We start from the raw sequence: 17,688 nt of genomic DNA on the forward strand, positions 1-17,688 counted from the left end.
GCAGGAGGCACCATAGGGGTCGGGTGCATTGTGTGCCGGGTGGCGGCCAGGAGCGGAGGCCCTGGCGGACTGATCCCCGGCTGCCAAGACTGGCAATAGGGACATGGAATGTCACCTCTCTGGTGGGGAAGGAGCCTGAGTAAGTGCGTGAGGTTGAGAGGTAACGGCTAGATATAGTCGGCCTCACCTCTACGCATGGCTTGAGCTCTGGAACCAGTTTCCTGGAGAGGGGCTGGACTCTGTCTCAGTCTGGAGTTGCCCCTGGTGAGAGGCGGCGGGCTGGGGTGGGTATTCTAATATCCCCTAGACTTGCTGCCGGTACGTTGGGGTTTTTTCCGATGGATGAGAGGGTTTGTTCCCTGCGCCTTAGGGTCGGGGAACGGGTCCTGACTGTCATCTGCACTTATGCGCCGAGTCTAGCAGAGGCTCCCGTCCGCGAGATCTTCAACGCACACCTCTGGCAGAGCTTCAACAGCATTCCAAGGGAGACTGGGGACATTGAGTCCGAATGGACCATGTTCAGCGTCTCCATTGCCGAAGCTGCTGCATTGAGCTGCGGTCGCAAGGTGGTTGGTGCCTGCCGTGGTGGTAATCCCCGAACCAAATGGTGGACACCAGAGGTGAAGGGAGCCACCAGGCTGAAGAAGGAGTCCTATCGGGCTTGGTTAGCCTGTGGGACTCTGGAGGCAGCCGACAGGTATCGACAGGCCAAGCGGAATGCGGCTCGGGCAGTGGCTGAAGCAAAAACTCGGGTGTGGGATGAGTTCGGGGAGGCCATGGAAAAAGACTTTCAGACTGCCTCGAAGAGATTCTGGCAAACCGTCAGGCGTCTCAAGAGGGGAAAGCGGTGCTCTACCTGCACTGTGTATAGTGCTGGCGGAGCACTGTTGACGTCGACTGAGAAAATTGTCAGGCGGTGGAAGGAATACTTCGAGGACCTCCTTAATCCCACTGACACGTCTTCCGAGGAGGAAGCAGAGTCTGGGGATAAGGGGAGTGACCCGACAATTTCCGGGGACGAGGTCACTGAGGCAGTTAAACAACTCCTTGGTGGCAGGGCCCCTGGTGTTGATGAGGTCCGCCCCAAGTTCCTGAAGGCTCTGGACGTTGTAGGGCTGTCCTGGTTGACACACCTCTACAATGTTGCGTGGAGATCAGGGGCAGTACCTGTGGACTGGCAGACCGGGGTGGTGGTCCCCATCTTTAAGAAGGGAGACCAGAGGGTGTGTTCCAACCACAGGGGGATCACACTCCTCAACCTCCCTGGGAAAGTCTATGCCGGGGTGCTGGAAAGGAGAGTTTGTCCGCTAGTCGAACCTCGGATACAGCAGGAACAATGCGGTTTTCGTCCTGGTCGCGGAACACTGGACCAGCTCTTTATCCTCTCCAGGATACTTGAGGGTGCATGGGAGTTTGCCCAACCAGTCTACATGTGTTTTGTGGACTTGGAGAAGGCATTCGACCGTGTCCCTCGGGGTGTCCTGCGGGAGGTGTTGCGGGAGTATAGGGTGTCTGGCCCATTGCTATGGGCCATTCGATTCCTATACAACCGTTGCAAGAGCTTGGTTCGCATTGCCGGCAATAAGTCGGACTCGTTCCCGGTGGGTGATGGGCTCCGCCAGGGCTGCCCTTTGTCACCGGTTCTGTTCATAATTTTTATGGACAGGATTTCTAGGCGCAGCCAAGTGGCGGAGGGCTTTCACTTTGGTGGCCTCAGAATCTCATCTCTGATTTTTGTGGATGATGTGGTTCTGTTGGCTTCATCGGGTGGGGGCCTCCAGCTCGCACTGGAACGGTTCGCAGCTGAGTGTGAAGCAGCGGGAATGAGGATCAACACCTCCAAATCTGAGGCCATGGTTCTCAGCTGGAAAAGCGTGGAGTGCCCACTCCAGGTCGGGGATGAGTTCCTGCCCCAAGTGGAGGAGTTCAAGTATCTCGGGGTCTTGTTCGCGAGTGATGGGAGAAGGGAGCCGGAGATCGACAGACGGATTGGGGCTGCAGCTGCAGTAATGCAGACGTTGCACCGGTCCGTCGTGGTGAAGAGGGAGCTGAGTGTAAAAGCGAAGCTCTCATTTTACAGGTCGATCTACGTCCCTACCCTCACCCATGGCCACGAGCTGTGGGTAGTGACCGAAAGAACGAGATCGCGGATACGGAAGCGGCAGAAATGTGCTTCCTCCGAAGGGTGGCTGGCCTCTCCCTTAGAGATAGCGTGAGAAGTTCGGCCATCCGGGAGGGGCTCGGAGTAGAGCCGCTGCTGCTCCACATCGAAAGGAGCCAGCTGAGGTGGTTCGGGCATCTGACAAGGATGCCTCCTGGGCGCCTCCTGGGTGAGGTTTTCCGGGCATGTCCCACCGGGAGGAGGCCCCGGGGCAGACCCAGGACACGCTGGAGAGATTATATCTCTCAGCTGGCCTGGGAACGCCTTGGTGTTCCCCCGGATAAGTTGGAGGAGGTGGCTGGGGAGAGGGAGGTCTGGGCCTCTCTGCTTAGGCTGCTGCATATCGCACAGCCCTACCTTAGTGTATGAAGAAGACTCTCCATTTACATGAACAAATTGGAGTCTATTAGATATGATAAAAACCACTGCAGTGCAGTACCTGTAATACCTACAGCATGCTCTAATCGCGCTAATAGGATATTATGGTCAACAGTATCGAATGCTGCACTGAGGTCTAGCAGGACAAGCACAGAGATGAGTAAGAAGATCAGTTGTAACATGCCTCAAAATTTGTGGGCTAAGTAACACTAAACTCAGTTTATGTATTAGGATATACAGGGACACAGGATACATTCTTGATATCAGCTGAGGCAAAAACAATTAACTTATTTGTATTAATTGCTTGCTCAGAAACGCAACAGTATCAGCATCATTATTTTTAACATTTGCCAGCACTCAAAGAGCACACAAGATGAAGTACATCTTACTCACAGTGGAGATGAGTTTAATCGTAATGTCTACATGTATTTATATGTATAAGATTCTACTGCATGTCAAATCGCAAACAGATTATTATTTTATAAATTTTGCAAGGCTGTGTTAATTTTTGAGCAGCTGTAAATGTAGCTAGCTATTTTATTATATCTAATAAAATATACTATTTTATTATATCATGCTATTTTATTAGATATAGAAAAGCTGGAGCTTAATAGGCCACAGCTCAAAGGAACAGTATTGACGTGTATGCAGTAGCGTTTTTTGATATGGGCGACATATTAAAAACCAGCCAGAGCGGCATTGTGGTGGGGGCGGCATCACGGGTATTGGCAAAAAAAGTTGCTCATACTCATGCTGCCCCGACATCATGCCAGCGCATTTTGGGGATGGCATAGGCACCGATCTGTGTTCTTATGCCATTTGCTGGGAGTAAGGGCGCCCTCCGTTTGCCTGCTGCTTGCGGCACAGGAAGGAGACGGCGGGGCGGAGGGGGATTCTCTGGCTGGCTGGAGCACCATCTAATAACCAACTTCCAAAATAAAAACAAACCAACAAACACCAGACATTATGATACAGACTTATAATTTGCACCAATGTTTTTTTTTAAATTCTATACGTGAAAAGTGAGCGTGGGAGCCGTCGGTGTGCCTGCTCGCTGCTGAAGTTAAAGTAAACTTTATTGTCATCTCCGCTATATACAGTACAGTGTATAGAGAGACGAGACGATGAGGATCCAGTTACAGCAGTGCAAGTAAACAAACAATAAATATAAGAAGAGTAAGAAAATAAATATACACTTTAGGACTCGGGGTAAAGGGATCAATAACAATTTAAAGTTTATAATTTACAGTTTGATGATTTAAAGTCTCACACACAACCTGTCGAAAGGAGGGGGGGGGGGGGGGGTTCCAAATAGAGCACATTTCATTCATAATGTTGTAAATCCAAGGACATTATGTATTCATGATTGAAATCCTGGATTGTGCAAAATCCCAGAAATAAACCCTAGACAACACAAATCTGTGAACTAAGGTGTTGGTCTATTAGGTTATGTTGTGGTGATCCTCGGGTTGGGGGATGGGTGTTCATACTGGAGTGCAAAATTAAAACTAATGGAAGAAGAACGAGAAAAGTTCAAAGCCATCAGGTGCTCAGATTAGAAAAAAGAGAAAAGAAGAGGAGGAGAAACGAGCAAAAGATACAGATAAGCAGATGTGTGAGTGGATAATGGCAGGTTATGTATCCTGAAACAAACACAATCAGAATGCTTGATTAATCCTTAAGGAAATTATGTGGGTTACAGTTTCTCCAAGAATGGTAAAAATAGTAGCAATAACAAACTAAACTCCAAACCAGGGGTCGGCAACCTTTCTGATGATGAGTGCCATCTAAAATTTCCTCAGAAGTCAATGTGTCATATAATTGCATTAGCAATAAATTTAATAACGCTCTATATGAACAGTTACACACTATATAGAACAACTTTATAGAATTATATTTGTTTGCAGATGTAGGCAGCTATCAGCGAATAGTTATCAGCTGTTTGGAAACAACAAAGACTTTTTATCCATAACAGCAAATGAACTGAACAACAGAAAATACAAATGCTATTTATGGTCTCCTCACAACAATGATAAGAAAAATAAACTGGGCCAATATGACATGTTTGTTGATACAGAGACACACATGTTAATGTGATCTCTGGTCTCCCACTCAGAGACACAGGTCTCCCAGTGTCCAGCATTCAGAGGCTACCTGAGGACTCACACAGACATGTAGAGCCAAATACTGTCAATAAGGCCTCTGCAATGTTCTGAAGACAGTTAAACCTGTCAGGTAGTGATGTCCAGCAGGTGAACATGCAGCTCCATGAACACGCACAGCTGTGGATTCCAGCTGTGTTCGTAGTTCTGCAAACTTTGACCCCACAGAGTCGAGCTTTTCAGTTCAATCAGCTGCATTTCGATGTCCTCTTTGTCCAGCCAGTTAATGCGAGACAAATCCATCTGACAAACCTTTCTGGTTTGATCAGAAAAGAAAACATTGGTCCAAACACCTGAAAGTCCCAAAAACACATTGTGAATTCTGTCTCGAGTCTACAGATGTATCCGTGGTGCTGATGCTGCGCTGAGCGGACAGCTCCTGAAGTATTTGAAGTGTCGAAATGTGGAAATTTCAACATCGCTTGAAAAGACTGCCAGTTAGCAACGTCAAAAACATTCCAGAGTAGAAAAGAGCGTGTGTAAAAAGGGTGTAACTATTGCAGTTTTTACAGTGTATTACACGGAGGAGTTGTACAGTGAGATGGCCACAGGAAGGAATGATTTCCTGTGTCGTTCAGTTGTGCTTTTTGGTAATCTCAGTTTAGCCAGTATGTCATGGAGTGGGTGTGAGGTATTATCCATGATTGTCCTTATCTTGGACAACATCTGCTTCTCAGACACCACCCTAACGGAGTCCAGCTCCATCCCCAACACATTACTGGCCACGTGGATCAGTTTATTTAGTCTGTTGGCATGTGTGACCCTCAACCTGCTGCCCCAGCATGCAATAGCAGAGAGGATAGCACTGACCACAACAGAGACACAACAACATAACATTAGTTAGTAGGGATTAGAGATGGCACGATACCACTTTTTTATGTCCGATACCGATACCGATATCATAAATTTGGATATCTGCCGATACCGATATGAATCCGATATAGTGTTTTTTAATCAACAAAACTGTTTTTTAAAATATCTTGCTGCATTTTGCAAGTCTGCAAGTTCATACTCAAGTTTAAAACAACAACTACACTAAAGCTATTCTGTTATACCTGTATACAAAAAAAATATTTCATAGTTCAGCAATACTGATCAATCTAATAAACTTAGACCTACACCATCCTCCCTATTCTGGTATTTTAAAGAGTACTTAGCGTAAATATTAAGCAACCTAACTAATAGGGTTCCAACTCCCAGCAACAACAAAAAGAAATAAATAAAAAATAGGGAACCACCCCTCACACTCCACCTCATGATGCTTAATCGACGTAATCAACCTTAATTTGATGCAGTGTGAAAAAAAATGCACAGAAATCAATTATTTTTCAAGAAATATTAAATAGATTCAACATCTTTCTTCAACAAAATTGCAGACTGCACAGATGGTAGCTTCCCAAAGTAAAAAGTACTATAGCTTACTAGGGTATATATATTAGACTTAATAGTCACTATATACAGTAATTGACTTCTATTCATTTTACATCAAATTAAAACTTTGGGTGTCAGATAATTATTTATTAAAAGCTCGACATTTTAAATGAGAATAAGAAAGAAAAGTATGTCTTTGTGCCCCCTTTTCCCTGTTCATGCCCTATCGGCCCCCCTGGCTAAACTTTGCTAGATCCGCCCCTGCACAGTTACCAGCGTCAGCTACTTAGAAAAAGATCCTCGAGTAGAAAGTAATATTAAATACATTCTAACAACAGCTGATCAAGCTTAAACGTTCTGCTGTTGTTCAGCCGCTGGTTTCCTCTTTCTGGTGCAAAGTGGGCCAAAAACAAACAAGAGACACGGACTCGCGACAGAAAAGCTGATCAGCTGATCATTTAAGCAGTTTCACGATTGAAGTAGCAGCAAGAGAGAGAGAGAGGCAGTCGCTTGTTAAGCTTAACGTGGGAATGCTTTACAAACATTCAGAGATGGACTTACACACTTGCTTTACTTCTCTCGGGGATAACTTTGTCGGAGATGAAATGCCAGGTTGCTAGCGAAGCTCCACATGCTATCCAGACCACCGACAGGTCCGGCATGCCACAGCCGCTCTATCACGTGATGCACACTGCTCCGACTGCTAACGTTCTGAGGTGAGTTACGGCGTGTTGCAAGTTTTGCCAGGTGCTTTCGTGATATTTAATGGATCGGATTACATTTTTTATTTTTCTCCGATATCCGATCCAGTAATTTAGGTCAGTATCGGACCGATACCGATACGTAATATCGGATCGGTCCATCTCTAGTAGGGATAGTGAAAATTTCTGTTTATGTTTGTTAGTCACTTGGCTATGATAGTAAACAGTAGACACTGATGTAGCTTACTGAATCTTTTGGACTGTGTTCAGCACAATATTAATTAGTCATTGTCAATTGTTGATTTGGCCTGTTCTCATTGTATAACGAATTATAATGGTTGTTTGTTAGCTGTTTGCATTCCATGTGTACTCGCTGTCTCTCTCTCTCTCTATATATATATATATATAGAGAGAGAGAGAGAGATATAGATATTAATATATTATATAGATATAGATATATTAAGAAAGCCCAATATTAAGAAAGCCCAGCAGAGGATGTACTTCCTGAGGCAGCTGAAGAAATTCAACCTGCCAACACGGACGATGATGCAATTCTACACTGCAATCATCGAGTCCATCCTCACCTCCTCCATCACCGTGTGGTACGCTGGAGCCACTATCAGGGACAAACAGAGACTGCAGCGTGTTTTGCGCTCTGCTGAGAAGGTGATTGGCTGTAGACTCCCATCTCTGCAGGACCTGTACACCTCCAGGACACTGCGGCGTGCAGCTCGGATCTCAGCTGACCCTTCTCACCCTGGACACAGTCTGTTTGACCTGCTCCCCTCAGGCAGGAGGCTCCGGTCCATTCGCACCAGAACCTCTCGCCATAAGAACAGTTTCTTCCCCTCTGCTGTTGGACACATGAACAATAACCTTATGACTGTTCCCACCACTAACACATGACCCTACGCTGTGTTCACTGCATCATTCCATGTTTGGCACTGATCACCACCTGCACTCATGTATATATCATGTATCTATCTATCTATCTATCTATCTATCTATCTATCTATCTATCTATCTATCTATCTATCTATCTATCTACTTAGCACTTTTAATTCTTATTCTCATTTTTATTTTCATGTCCATTTAAGCTTAATTTATAACAGTATTTCTAAAAGTATGTTTGCACTGAAGCACCGCAGCAATTTCCTAATGTTGTAAACCCGCTCAACATTTGGCAATAAAACCCTTTCTGATTCTGATTCTGATTCTGATATATATAGTGGCTTGCAAAAGTATTCGGCCCCCTTGTTTGCCCAGGGCATCATAAAGGCTAGGACCGCCATTGCGTGTATGGATATTAGAAACAACACTAGATGGTCAAAGTGCCAGCTACTGGTTGAGAGAGAAGTATATCAAGACATTAGGAATAGCCTGAGCTGCTCTTAATGTCTCACACTGCTGAAATGCTTGGCACTGCACAAAGTTAATTTTGCATGCATAACTTTCATCGCATAACATTTCTTTCATAGAATAAAATACTATGTTGCATCAGAAAAATTGCACTTAGTAATATTGCACTTAAGGGAGACTAGACAAAGGCTACCATGGTATATTGGATATGTGTGTGTCTGTTTGCACGTGTGTCTGCAGAGACCATGTTGTAGACTGACAGCAGTATGAAGGAAAGACCTGCGAAATCTCTCCGTCCCACACCGTGGGTGCCGCAGCCACTGAAGGAGCTGCTCAGTGCTGTCACAGTCTGCTGCATGGGGTGGGAGATGTTGTCCAACAGGGATGACAGCATAGCCACCATTCTCCTGTCACTCACCACCTCCACTGGGTCCAGAGGGCAGAACAGAGCTGGCCCTGTGGATCAGCCTGTTCAGTCTCTTCCTGTCCCCAGCAGAGATGCTGCCGCCTCAGCAGACCACACCGTAAAAGATGGCTGAGGCCACCACAGAGTCATAGAAGGTCTTCAGGAGTGGGCCCTTCACGCCAAAAGACCTGAGTCTCTGCAGCAGGTACAGCCTGCTCTGCCCTGTCCAGTAGAGGGCGTCTGAGTTATGAGTCCAGTCCAGTTTATTGTTCAGATGAACACCAAGGCACCTGTAGCTGTCCACAGTCTCAATGTCCATACCTTGGATGTTCAGTGGTTGCAGTGGAGGATGTTTGTGCCTGTGGAAGTCTACCATCAACTCCTTGGTTGTTCAAGTGTTGATTCTTAGGTAGTTCAGCTGGCACCAGTCCACAAAGTCTTGGGTCAGTCCTCTGTACTCCTTGTCGTCCCCTATCAGTGATGAGGCCGACTATTGCAGAGTAATCAGAGAACTTGTGCAGGAAGCACTGGGTGGAGTTGTGGGAGATGTCTGCAGTGTAGATGGTGAAGAGGAACGGAGCCAGAACCGTTCCCTGTGGGGCCCCCGTACTGCAGACAACACTGTCTGACACACAGCCCTGAGGTCTCACATACTGTGGTCGGTAGGTGAAGTAGTCCAGTATCCATGTTGTGAGGTGATGGTCCACTCCTGAGTTCTCCAGCTCAGGAGTTCAGAATATACCAAAGTGATCCACTGTCCCCACCACTGTGGATGCATATGCATCAACCCCTTCAGCCAACCCATTGCAAGGAGATGATGTGGCTACAGATTGAGGAGCCAAGCAGTACTTAGGAGTACTGAAGAGTTTCAGTCAGGTTTCAGAGCTCATCACCAGTGTTGGTCAAGTTACTTGAAAAAAGTAATCGGTAACTAATTACTGATTACTTCCCCAAAAAGTAATCCCGTTACTTTACTGATTACTTATTTTCAAAAGTAATTAGTTACTTAGTTACTTTTTAAAAACACGATTTACAACCTGAAGAGGTGATAAAGCGATAGATCTTTCAGCCCAATTCTACTTTTTCTACATAATCCATCATACAAAATGTAATCAAATGGAAAAGTCTCTTTTTAAAACTTGTTTTAGCAGTTTTAATCTTTTAACTTTATGCATCAAGCAAATATTTAATTATATGCAACATTCTCTGACTTGAATAAATTAGTTTAACATTTCAAACCTATTTTTTTTTTTTTTTTTTTTTTTTTTGCCTGTCCCGTTTGGCTCTTTTGCCATCAGAATTGTTGCCGTAATGGTCCACTTGATTCACCTTTTATTGTTCATTTTATTTTTACTTACTGAATACGGGACAGACTTGACTGGGGGAAAGACGGGGAGAAAGAAAGAGGGAAAGAGAAACAGCTGAGAAGAGGGACGGGGGAGAAGGGCAAAAAACAAAAACCAACAGAATGAGCAGGAAAAAAAAAGAAGGAAAAAAAATGCATATATCGATCACGTGGATCACCTGCTGAGAAAGAAAAAAGAAAACAAGCAGAAGAGAACAAGAGTAATAGAATAAACAACATCACAATGATATATGGGAATATGACAGTAAATACTAAATATTAAACATTATTGTGCAGCACATAAGATCAACAGAACACAGTGTGCTTTGAGGTAGGAGCCAAAAAGGGTGTAGTTTGTGTGTGTGAGCACCCGTGTGTACACCTGTGAGCATGGACGCGCTTGTTTTTTTTTTTTTTAAAGGTTCCTTCATGTAATGATCTGCTAGAGGGTGTGGGGGGGGCCACAGCCCCATCCTCCAGGTCATGAAGCAGGTATGGAGGAGATCAAAACTCCAGACATCCAGAGGCCCCCAGAACACAAGAGACCATGGAAGACCAACAGAGGGGCAGCCGCGCCACTGTCCCAGAAAGAGCTGAGGAGAGTCCCAGATGAGGGCTCACTCAGCAGCCGCGGAGCAGAAGCCAGGGGGGGTTGCAGTGACGCGCCCGTGAGCTCCGCCGGCAGCCAGCCGTGCCTGAGTGACCGAGCCCCAGGCCGAGAGGCCGGGGGCACCCCACCTCCGAAGTTAAAACCTATTTTCTGCACATTCCAGCACATAAAATAAAATATTTTTTGTGTTTACACTCAGTCTTTCAAATAGATACAAGTAAGACACAGCAGAACATAAATAAAGTCAAAGACTCAGCGGTCCTGTTGCTCTATTTTCACCTGTAAAGCAGGAGTGGGGTAGGCGGAAGGTTACCCTGGTGCAGGTGTGCCGCGGTCAGTTGAAGAATTCGTGAGTTTCTCTGTGAGTTTCCCGTCACGTCGTAGCGCACTCTTTGCTTGCTTGGAAGTTTAGGGGTTTTTTTCGCTGTAAAAAGAAGTTTTCTTCCCAAGCACAACGGACACTAATGTTTTTTTCACTTTTTATGGAATCAAACTCAAAGTAAGGTCAGTACTTCCACGCTTTAAACGCTGCACGCTCATACTCTCTCCCACAATCGATATGTGATCCATTGTTGATCTGCACACAGCTGTTGTCACCAACAGCGCACTCGCTTACATGAGACATTCTCGCAAAACAATCACAATTTTAGTAACGCTGTAACGCAGCGTTCCTACGGGAAAGTAACGGTAATCTAATTACCGTTTTTGCAATAGTAATCCCTTACTTTACTCGTTACTTGAAGAAAGTGATCAGATTATCGCCCATCTCTGGACATGATCATATTAATATATAACAAACTATGCTGTAAACAATTAATGTTGTTCCGAAAAGCATGAGGGGGTCAATTCTGTAGCAAGTTGTGTCTATGAAAGTGTCCAGTGCCAGTATATGTAGGAATTAGCAGCAGCTTCCAAGGCTTGATCAACCTCCATTGCTACAGAACAATTTAAATTGTTAACCTATTTTGTGTTTACTGAAAAAGGCTTTTTTGTATTATTCTGAAATGTACGTTCAGTTTTGAGTAACCTTACCTTTTTTTTGTTTTTTTTTTACCTCTGGCACTTCACCACTTACCTTTGTACGATTTCAAGCTGTTCATTGGACTTGAACAACTTGAATTGCAATAAATAACTGGAAAAATTGGGGTGTTGTAAAACTTTTGAGCAGTTGTTTACATGTGGTAAGAGTGAAAAACAAAACATGGTGTTCGGGAAAGTAGTCATTATTCCATTTCACAGATAGTTGCAAAATGAAAGCAGTCTCTCCCTGTGCTTTCCTCATCATTACATCTGTGTGCTGCCTTGTGGGAAGCAATGTCCATCAACAAAGCACATAACTGTGTAGTGGTTTTCTTTTTGATGCTAGTATTTTCTTGTCTGCTAATGAATGTAGTAAGCTGGCAGAATTTTTTGGCCTCAGGAGTGGTTAGGACAGTATAACTAAAGTGCAACTTTAATGTATTTTCACCACCCATTCAGGTTTTCTATTAATATGCCATGTTAGTGCTACCATTAAAAGACCTAGATGTAACAATATACTATTCACACATCATCAATAGCACTTTGAAAAATTAAGCTATAAGTTGTCTGCACTGACAACGGATTTCAAACGTGTGAAACCTACTTCATATGGCGCCGAATCCTGCAGAGTGTGACGCTGTCACTGCAGCACATCCATCTTTATTCCCACATCTGGGATCTTGTGGATACACATTCAAAAATACCAGCCCTATAAAAAAGTGCTGAGAGTTGCATCTCAATCTTCACTTCATAGTTAGCAACTCTTTCACTCCCACCCTCACCCCACCCCCCAAAAACCCCCACATGTTTAGAATTGCATAAAAATAGTTTGTTGCTGATGCTTGGGTTTTATATAGTCCCAGAGCCATGTTCATGTAAATGTCATGGCATAGTGTGACTACCCTATCTCCCTTAGTGATCAGTCTTCAGTCAGAGTTCAGTCATTCAAGCAGAGCTGCTACTCCTCAATATCGAAAGGAGAAAGTTGAAGTGATACGGGCACATTCAATTTAATAAGCTAGGGGAGGTGGCTGTGGAGAAGAGGGTCAGGGCCTCTCTGCTTAGCTTGCTGTTCCCACCCAGCCTCAGATAAGCTGAAGAAAATGGATGGATGGATTTATACTATTTTCCCTGTTCTACATTAGGTATACCACAGATGCAAGGTCTATTCAGTGTGGAAAAATATGTTCTAAGAATAGCCGCTGTGTACACTTCAGCATTTAGGATTTACAAGATGAGGTTTTCTGCTAAAGGCTGAAACACCAGCATCTTAACATTTACTGTTACATCTGCTTGCCTGGATCTAGATCTTTGAATCTGTCTACTCTAGTTAGTTTACTATTTGGCCTGATATGAAACAGTGGATTCTCAGTCAAAAAAAAAGTCCAATAAGTGCCAGAAAAGGAATAGTCAAACAGCTAAACCGAGACTGCATGCAGTCCTCCCAAAGACTAACAGTAAATTGGCCAAATATCGGCATACATCATCTGCTGATGGTTAAGAAGTTGTCGTAGACTGCCCACTGCTTCACTAAGTGAATGGGTTAAATGCAGAGAGCAATTTCCCCACGGGGCTCAATAAAGTACAATAAAGTACACACTTTCTTCTTCTTCTTCTTCTAGACAGAAAATGGAATGAGAGTGGTGTTCACCGCACACAACAAGACGTGCCAAAGAAAACACCCAAATAATCATAATTTAGCACAGATTACAAAATAAATGCTGGACTACACCACATATACTTAGAATTAAATACAAATAACTTAGCTTGTGTAAGTACTGGTTATGTAATAATAATAAATTGCATTTATATGGTGCTTTTTGGGGCCCTCAAAACACTTTACAATGCCCCTATTCATTCACTCTCACACACTGGTGGAGGCAGCTACAGTTGTAGCTACAGCTGCTCTGGGCAGACTGACAGAATCACGCCATCAGCCCCTCTGGCCAACACCAGCAGGCGGCAGGTGAAGTGTCTTGCCCAAGGACACAACGACCAAGACTGTCCAAGCCGGGGCTCGAACCGGCAACCTTCCGATTACAAGACAAACTGCCAACTCTTTGAGCCACAATCGCCCTTGGATTTTCTCATTTGGAATAGAATAGAATAGAATAGAATAGAATAGCCCATTATTGTGCTCTACACCGACTGTGCAGGAATAAAATGTAAATAGTAAGACAGCAGGGATAAATAACAAACATAAGAAATATATACAATCAACAGAAAGGCACATATTGGAGAATCACACTAATCATGTACAAGTGTCAAAAACTCACTAAAGCTTGTGTATCAAATATGATGTACTTGGCTTTACCAAGTTAATAATGTGGTCAGTGATAAGTGGGAGTGCTGCTCATCCTGGTCCAAGCAGTCCTTGCTTTCCCCCCAAAAAGGCCCTTTTGTCATCAGGAAATTGAGGATTTCATTAGTTCTGGAAAACCTGGTTTTAAATCACTTCAAAGTCACAATTAATGTCCTTTACTATGTTCTTGAAATTAGCCCAAAAATGCTTTGAGTTTGAACCCCAAATTTACGCAGTTATGACCACAGACATACAATTCATGATAAGTCTTTTGTCTTATTACTATTTTATGCATTGTAAATGAATTGTAAATGAAGTCACCATAAAAGTGATTTTTGTCTTTTATTTTGTTTGCATGAATATACACATAATGTCTAAAAATGTGTTTAATTTTTCTACAGTAATGGCTCAGGGACATCAGAAGATCTCTTCTGGAAGCTTGATGCTTTGCAGACATTCATCAGAGATCTCCACTGGCCAGAAGAAGAGTTTGGAAAACACCTTGAGACCCGACTGAAGCTGATGTCTAGTGACATGATAGAATCCTGTGTCAAACGGTAAGATGAGGTGTGACTGCTAGAAAACAGTTGTAGTGTATATATTGTAGTAGTGATATTTGAATTGAAAATGGGTTTGAAACATGACTATGGGCAGAAATCTGTGCCATCAGAAACTGAATTTGAATAAGTTAAATTTGAATTTGAATTGCTCAGATTGAATCTGAATTGTATTTTGAATAAATGCTTTTAAAAACTGAATTTGAATTAGCCTAATTTGAAATTCAATTTATTACATTATTACATTATTGAAAATGATCATCACTAAATTGAAATTGAATTTTATATTTTGAAAATGAATTGCTTTGCTTTGAAACTGTATTTTATCCTTTAAAAATTTTAGCTCTCGAATAATTTCAGATTCACTTCTCACCATTCAGTTTCAGTTCCAAAATTCAGTTTTTTGGAACTAACATCCGGTTCCAGTTCAAGAGTAATCGAGTGCAGATTAATAGAACTACGTTTTACTAGCGGACCGAAAGTGTTACCGACGGGAATCTACAGCATCTTGAGCTGAATTAAGACTTCAGAAGTCATTCGTCATGTCGAATGACCAGCGGATAAACTCTCAGGTTGGTAATAAATGTATTACATGTATAAGAACAAGCGTCATGTTAACAAATGATAGCCATACAGTAACTTTTATGCTTATTGTAGCTGCTAGCTAAAAACGCTAATTTAGTGTAGTTTGCCCTGAATTCAGCTTTGACAAACAAATATGATCGACTGTTTCTAGTAGAATTCCAAAGTTGTCATCTTGGACCCTCTCAGAGTACCCCCTCTGTATGCTTGCAGAGACCCCTACAGTAGGGAAACATGCAAAACGGTGTCCAAACCTTTGTGTTTTAGATTTATTTATGTCTTACACAGCATCCCAACTCTTTAGCTAACTTAATAACTTTAGCTAAAGTGAATAGTTAGTGTAATTCATTAGTGCAGCATTACTGGATCATCTCTGTTTGAAGTGGTATAATATGATATACAACTATCACTGTGTATAACTACCATAATAATTCTTAGGGTACTGAGCGCATGCTTAATTCGTTTTTTATGAATGAAAGGTGAATCTGAAATTATTCGAGAGCTACAATTTTTAAAGCATAAAATACAGTTTCAAAGCAAAGCAAATGAATTCATTTTCAAAATATAAAATTCAATTTCAATTTAGTGATGATCATTTTCAGACCAATAAATTGAATTTCAAATTAGGCTAATTCATATCCAGTTTGTAAAAGCATTTATTCAAGTTACAATTCAGATTCAATTCGATTCAAATTCAGTTTCTGATGGCACAGATTTCTGCCCATACATGACTGGTAACATGTTTGAAGAATTACTATTACAGTTTTAGGGAACTATACTTTGTGTCAGGGGAGAGGAAGAGAGGGAAAAATATAAAAGAAATGAGTGAGAAAAGTTTTTCTTTTTTTAATAACTGAACAAATGTACTAAAAGGTAGTCAGAAAAAGTAAAAATACTTCTGTAACTGGGCTATTTTCATGTTCATATGATTAGATTTCCGATATAATTGTTACTTTGGGTCATTATTGGGTCACACTTCTAAATGGCTATAGCCTGGAAAATTCCTTCACTAGGACAAGGACAGCCTTTGAGGCCAAGCTTCAGAGGAGCAGCCGGACCACAGACTTCCGAGTGCCTCAATCCATCTGCACCATGTTTAATGTCATGGTGGACGCCAAGGTCCAGTCAGCCAAGCTGTGTGCCATGGACCTGGGGCAGGAGGTAGGAAATACTAAATATCTCCCGTAAACGCACTTGCTTTCAGAGTGGATTTCCCTCCAGTTTAAAATGATTCATATTGGACATCACACAATTTAAATCTTGGATACACTTGAGGTCAAAAGTTTGAATGTCATGGTAATTTGGAGCTTAAATCTTTTAATAGATAGAGCTAAATGTTCTACAGTGTATTTTAACTTGACTTGAAGGTCCAGGACTATTCACTTCTTATTAGTGATCATGACTAACTGACAACTGGTAGTTTTTCTTTGCCACCATAAGGATTTATATTACTTGGCACAATCGTAAAGTCCAAAGACGTCAGTCTTGTAGATTTACAGGTCTCTTGAAGTTGCTTCTAAAAGACTGAAGACCACTAATTCAAACAATTGTATGTAAGTACTAGTTCTTTGGATGTATCACCACTTTGCTAAAGTTTCAAAGAAAACCCAAACTTTCACTCTGAGATGAGAGAAAATCGTTAGGTTGTTCAGAAACAACCTAACACAGAATTTGAACGACCTTACACTAGTCACCCAACAATGTGATGCTGGATGTCTGCATTTTGAAACTACAATATTGAGATGATAGACTCCAGAATCCTGCAAAATCTTAATTCACCTCAGTGTTTTCATTGGTGGTTTTTGTTTGTTTGTTTGTTTTGTTTGCAGGTCATATAAACAAGACCAGGCTGTACAAAATATACCTTGATAGGTTGGAGCTAGATTTACTCATGTGCAGCGGCTGAAAGCCTTCTTTTGACATTCAAAAGATGCTGGATTTACTGAAAGTTTTGGACAGGAGTATTTTTTTTAACTCACTTTCATGAGAAGAATATCACACAGGTTTTAGAGATGACATGCTATGAAAAATTTATTTTCACTCCTGAATAGGCAGTCAGTCCAGTCTTAAAAATATCTGCAGCTCATGCTATATATAATAACTATGCCACGGCAAATTAATAATTAAATACTATTTAGTGTAAAAACTTCCAGTGTTTCTTTTCAGTGGCTGGTGTCAAACAGAGGTTACCAAGTGTAATCTACTGAGGGTGAACAGTCTAACATTTTTTTCTTCCTCTTATTCTTCTGCAGAGGCAATATCACTCCCAAATCAACAATCTAATTGAGGAGACGGTGAAGGAGATGATTACTCTGCTAGTAGCTAAGGTACAAAAGTACACTACATGTTCCTAGCATGGTTTCAGTTCTTGTTGAAAAGACAAACAAATGACAGCAATAAAACCTAAACCAGGCATTCAAAACAACTACAGAGAGACATAATATAACAAAAAGGCTCATTTTAAACTATTACAATTTCATTTAAATGTATGAATGCATGGTTAGCCATCCGGGTAAAGAAATCATCACTCATCTGGACATAGGATTTTCAATGGAAGAGATGTTTCATCACTCATCCAAGTTAGCTCTTTAGTCTGAGGCTAAAGAAGTCACCAAAAGACACGAAAAATTCAAAAGCACCATAAAGACTTAATGAGATGAGATGATAACGACAAGAATCCAATTTTATATACGACTCACAATTTGTGATAGCTTATGTTCCCAAATGTAAAGTC

General features: G+C 42.3%; 1 protein-coding gene across 8 annotated transcripts in view; it reads left to right on the top strand.

Annotated features, from left to right (window-relative positions):
• LOC113023063 (calcium-dependent secretion activator 1) overlaps positions 1 to 17,688 on the top strand; it is a 361,073-nt gene that overhangs the window by 270,588 nt on the left and 72,797 nt on the right. For all 8 annotated transcript variants that reach the window (XR_003272492.1, XM_026169138.1, XM_026169133.1 and 5 more), the window contains 3 exons: positions 14,217 to 14,372; positions 15,968 to 16,115; positions 17,207 to 17,281. Coding sequence is in view for 7 of the 8 variants with exons in the window: in XM_026169138.1 (XP_026024923.1) it covers positions 14,217 to 14,372; positions 15,968 to 16,115; positions 17,207 to 17,281 (379 nt within the window). In the remaining variant the exon portion in view is untranslated. The remainder of the gene's footprint in view (positions 1 to 14,216; positions 14,373 to 15,967; positions 16,116 to 17,206; positions 17,282 to 17,688) is intronic.

Source organism: Astatotilapia calliptera, chromosome 5, assembly GCF_900246225.1.
Source record: "Astatotilapia calliptera chromosome 5, fAstCal1.2, whole genome shotgun sequence".
Classification (NCBI taxonomy): Eukaryota; Metazoa; Chordata; class Actinopteri; order Cichliformes; family Cichlidae; genus Astatotilapia; species Astatotilapia calliptera.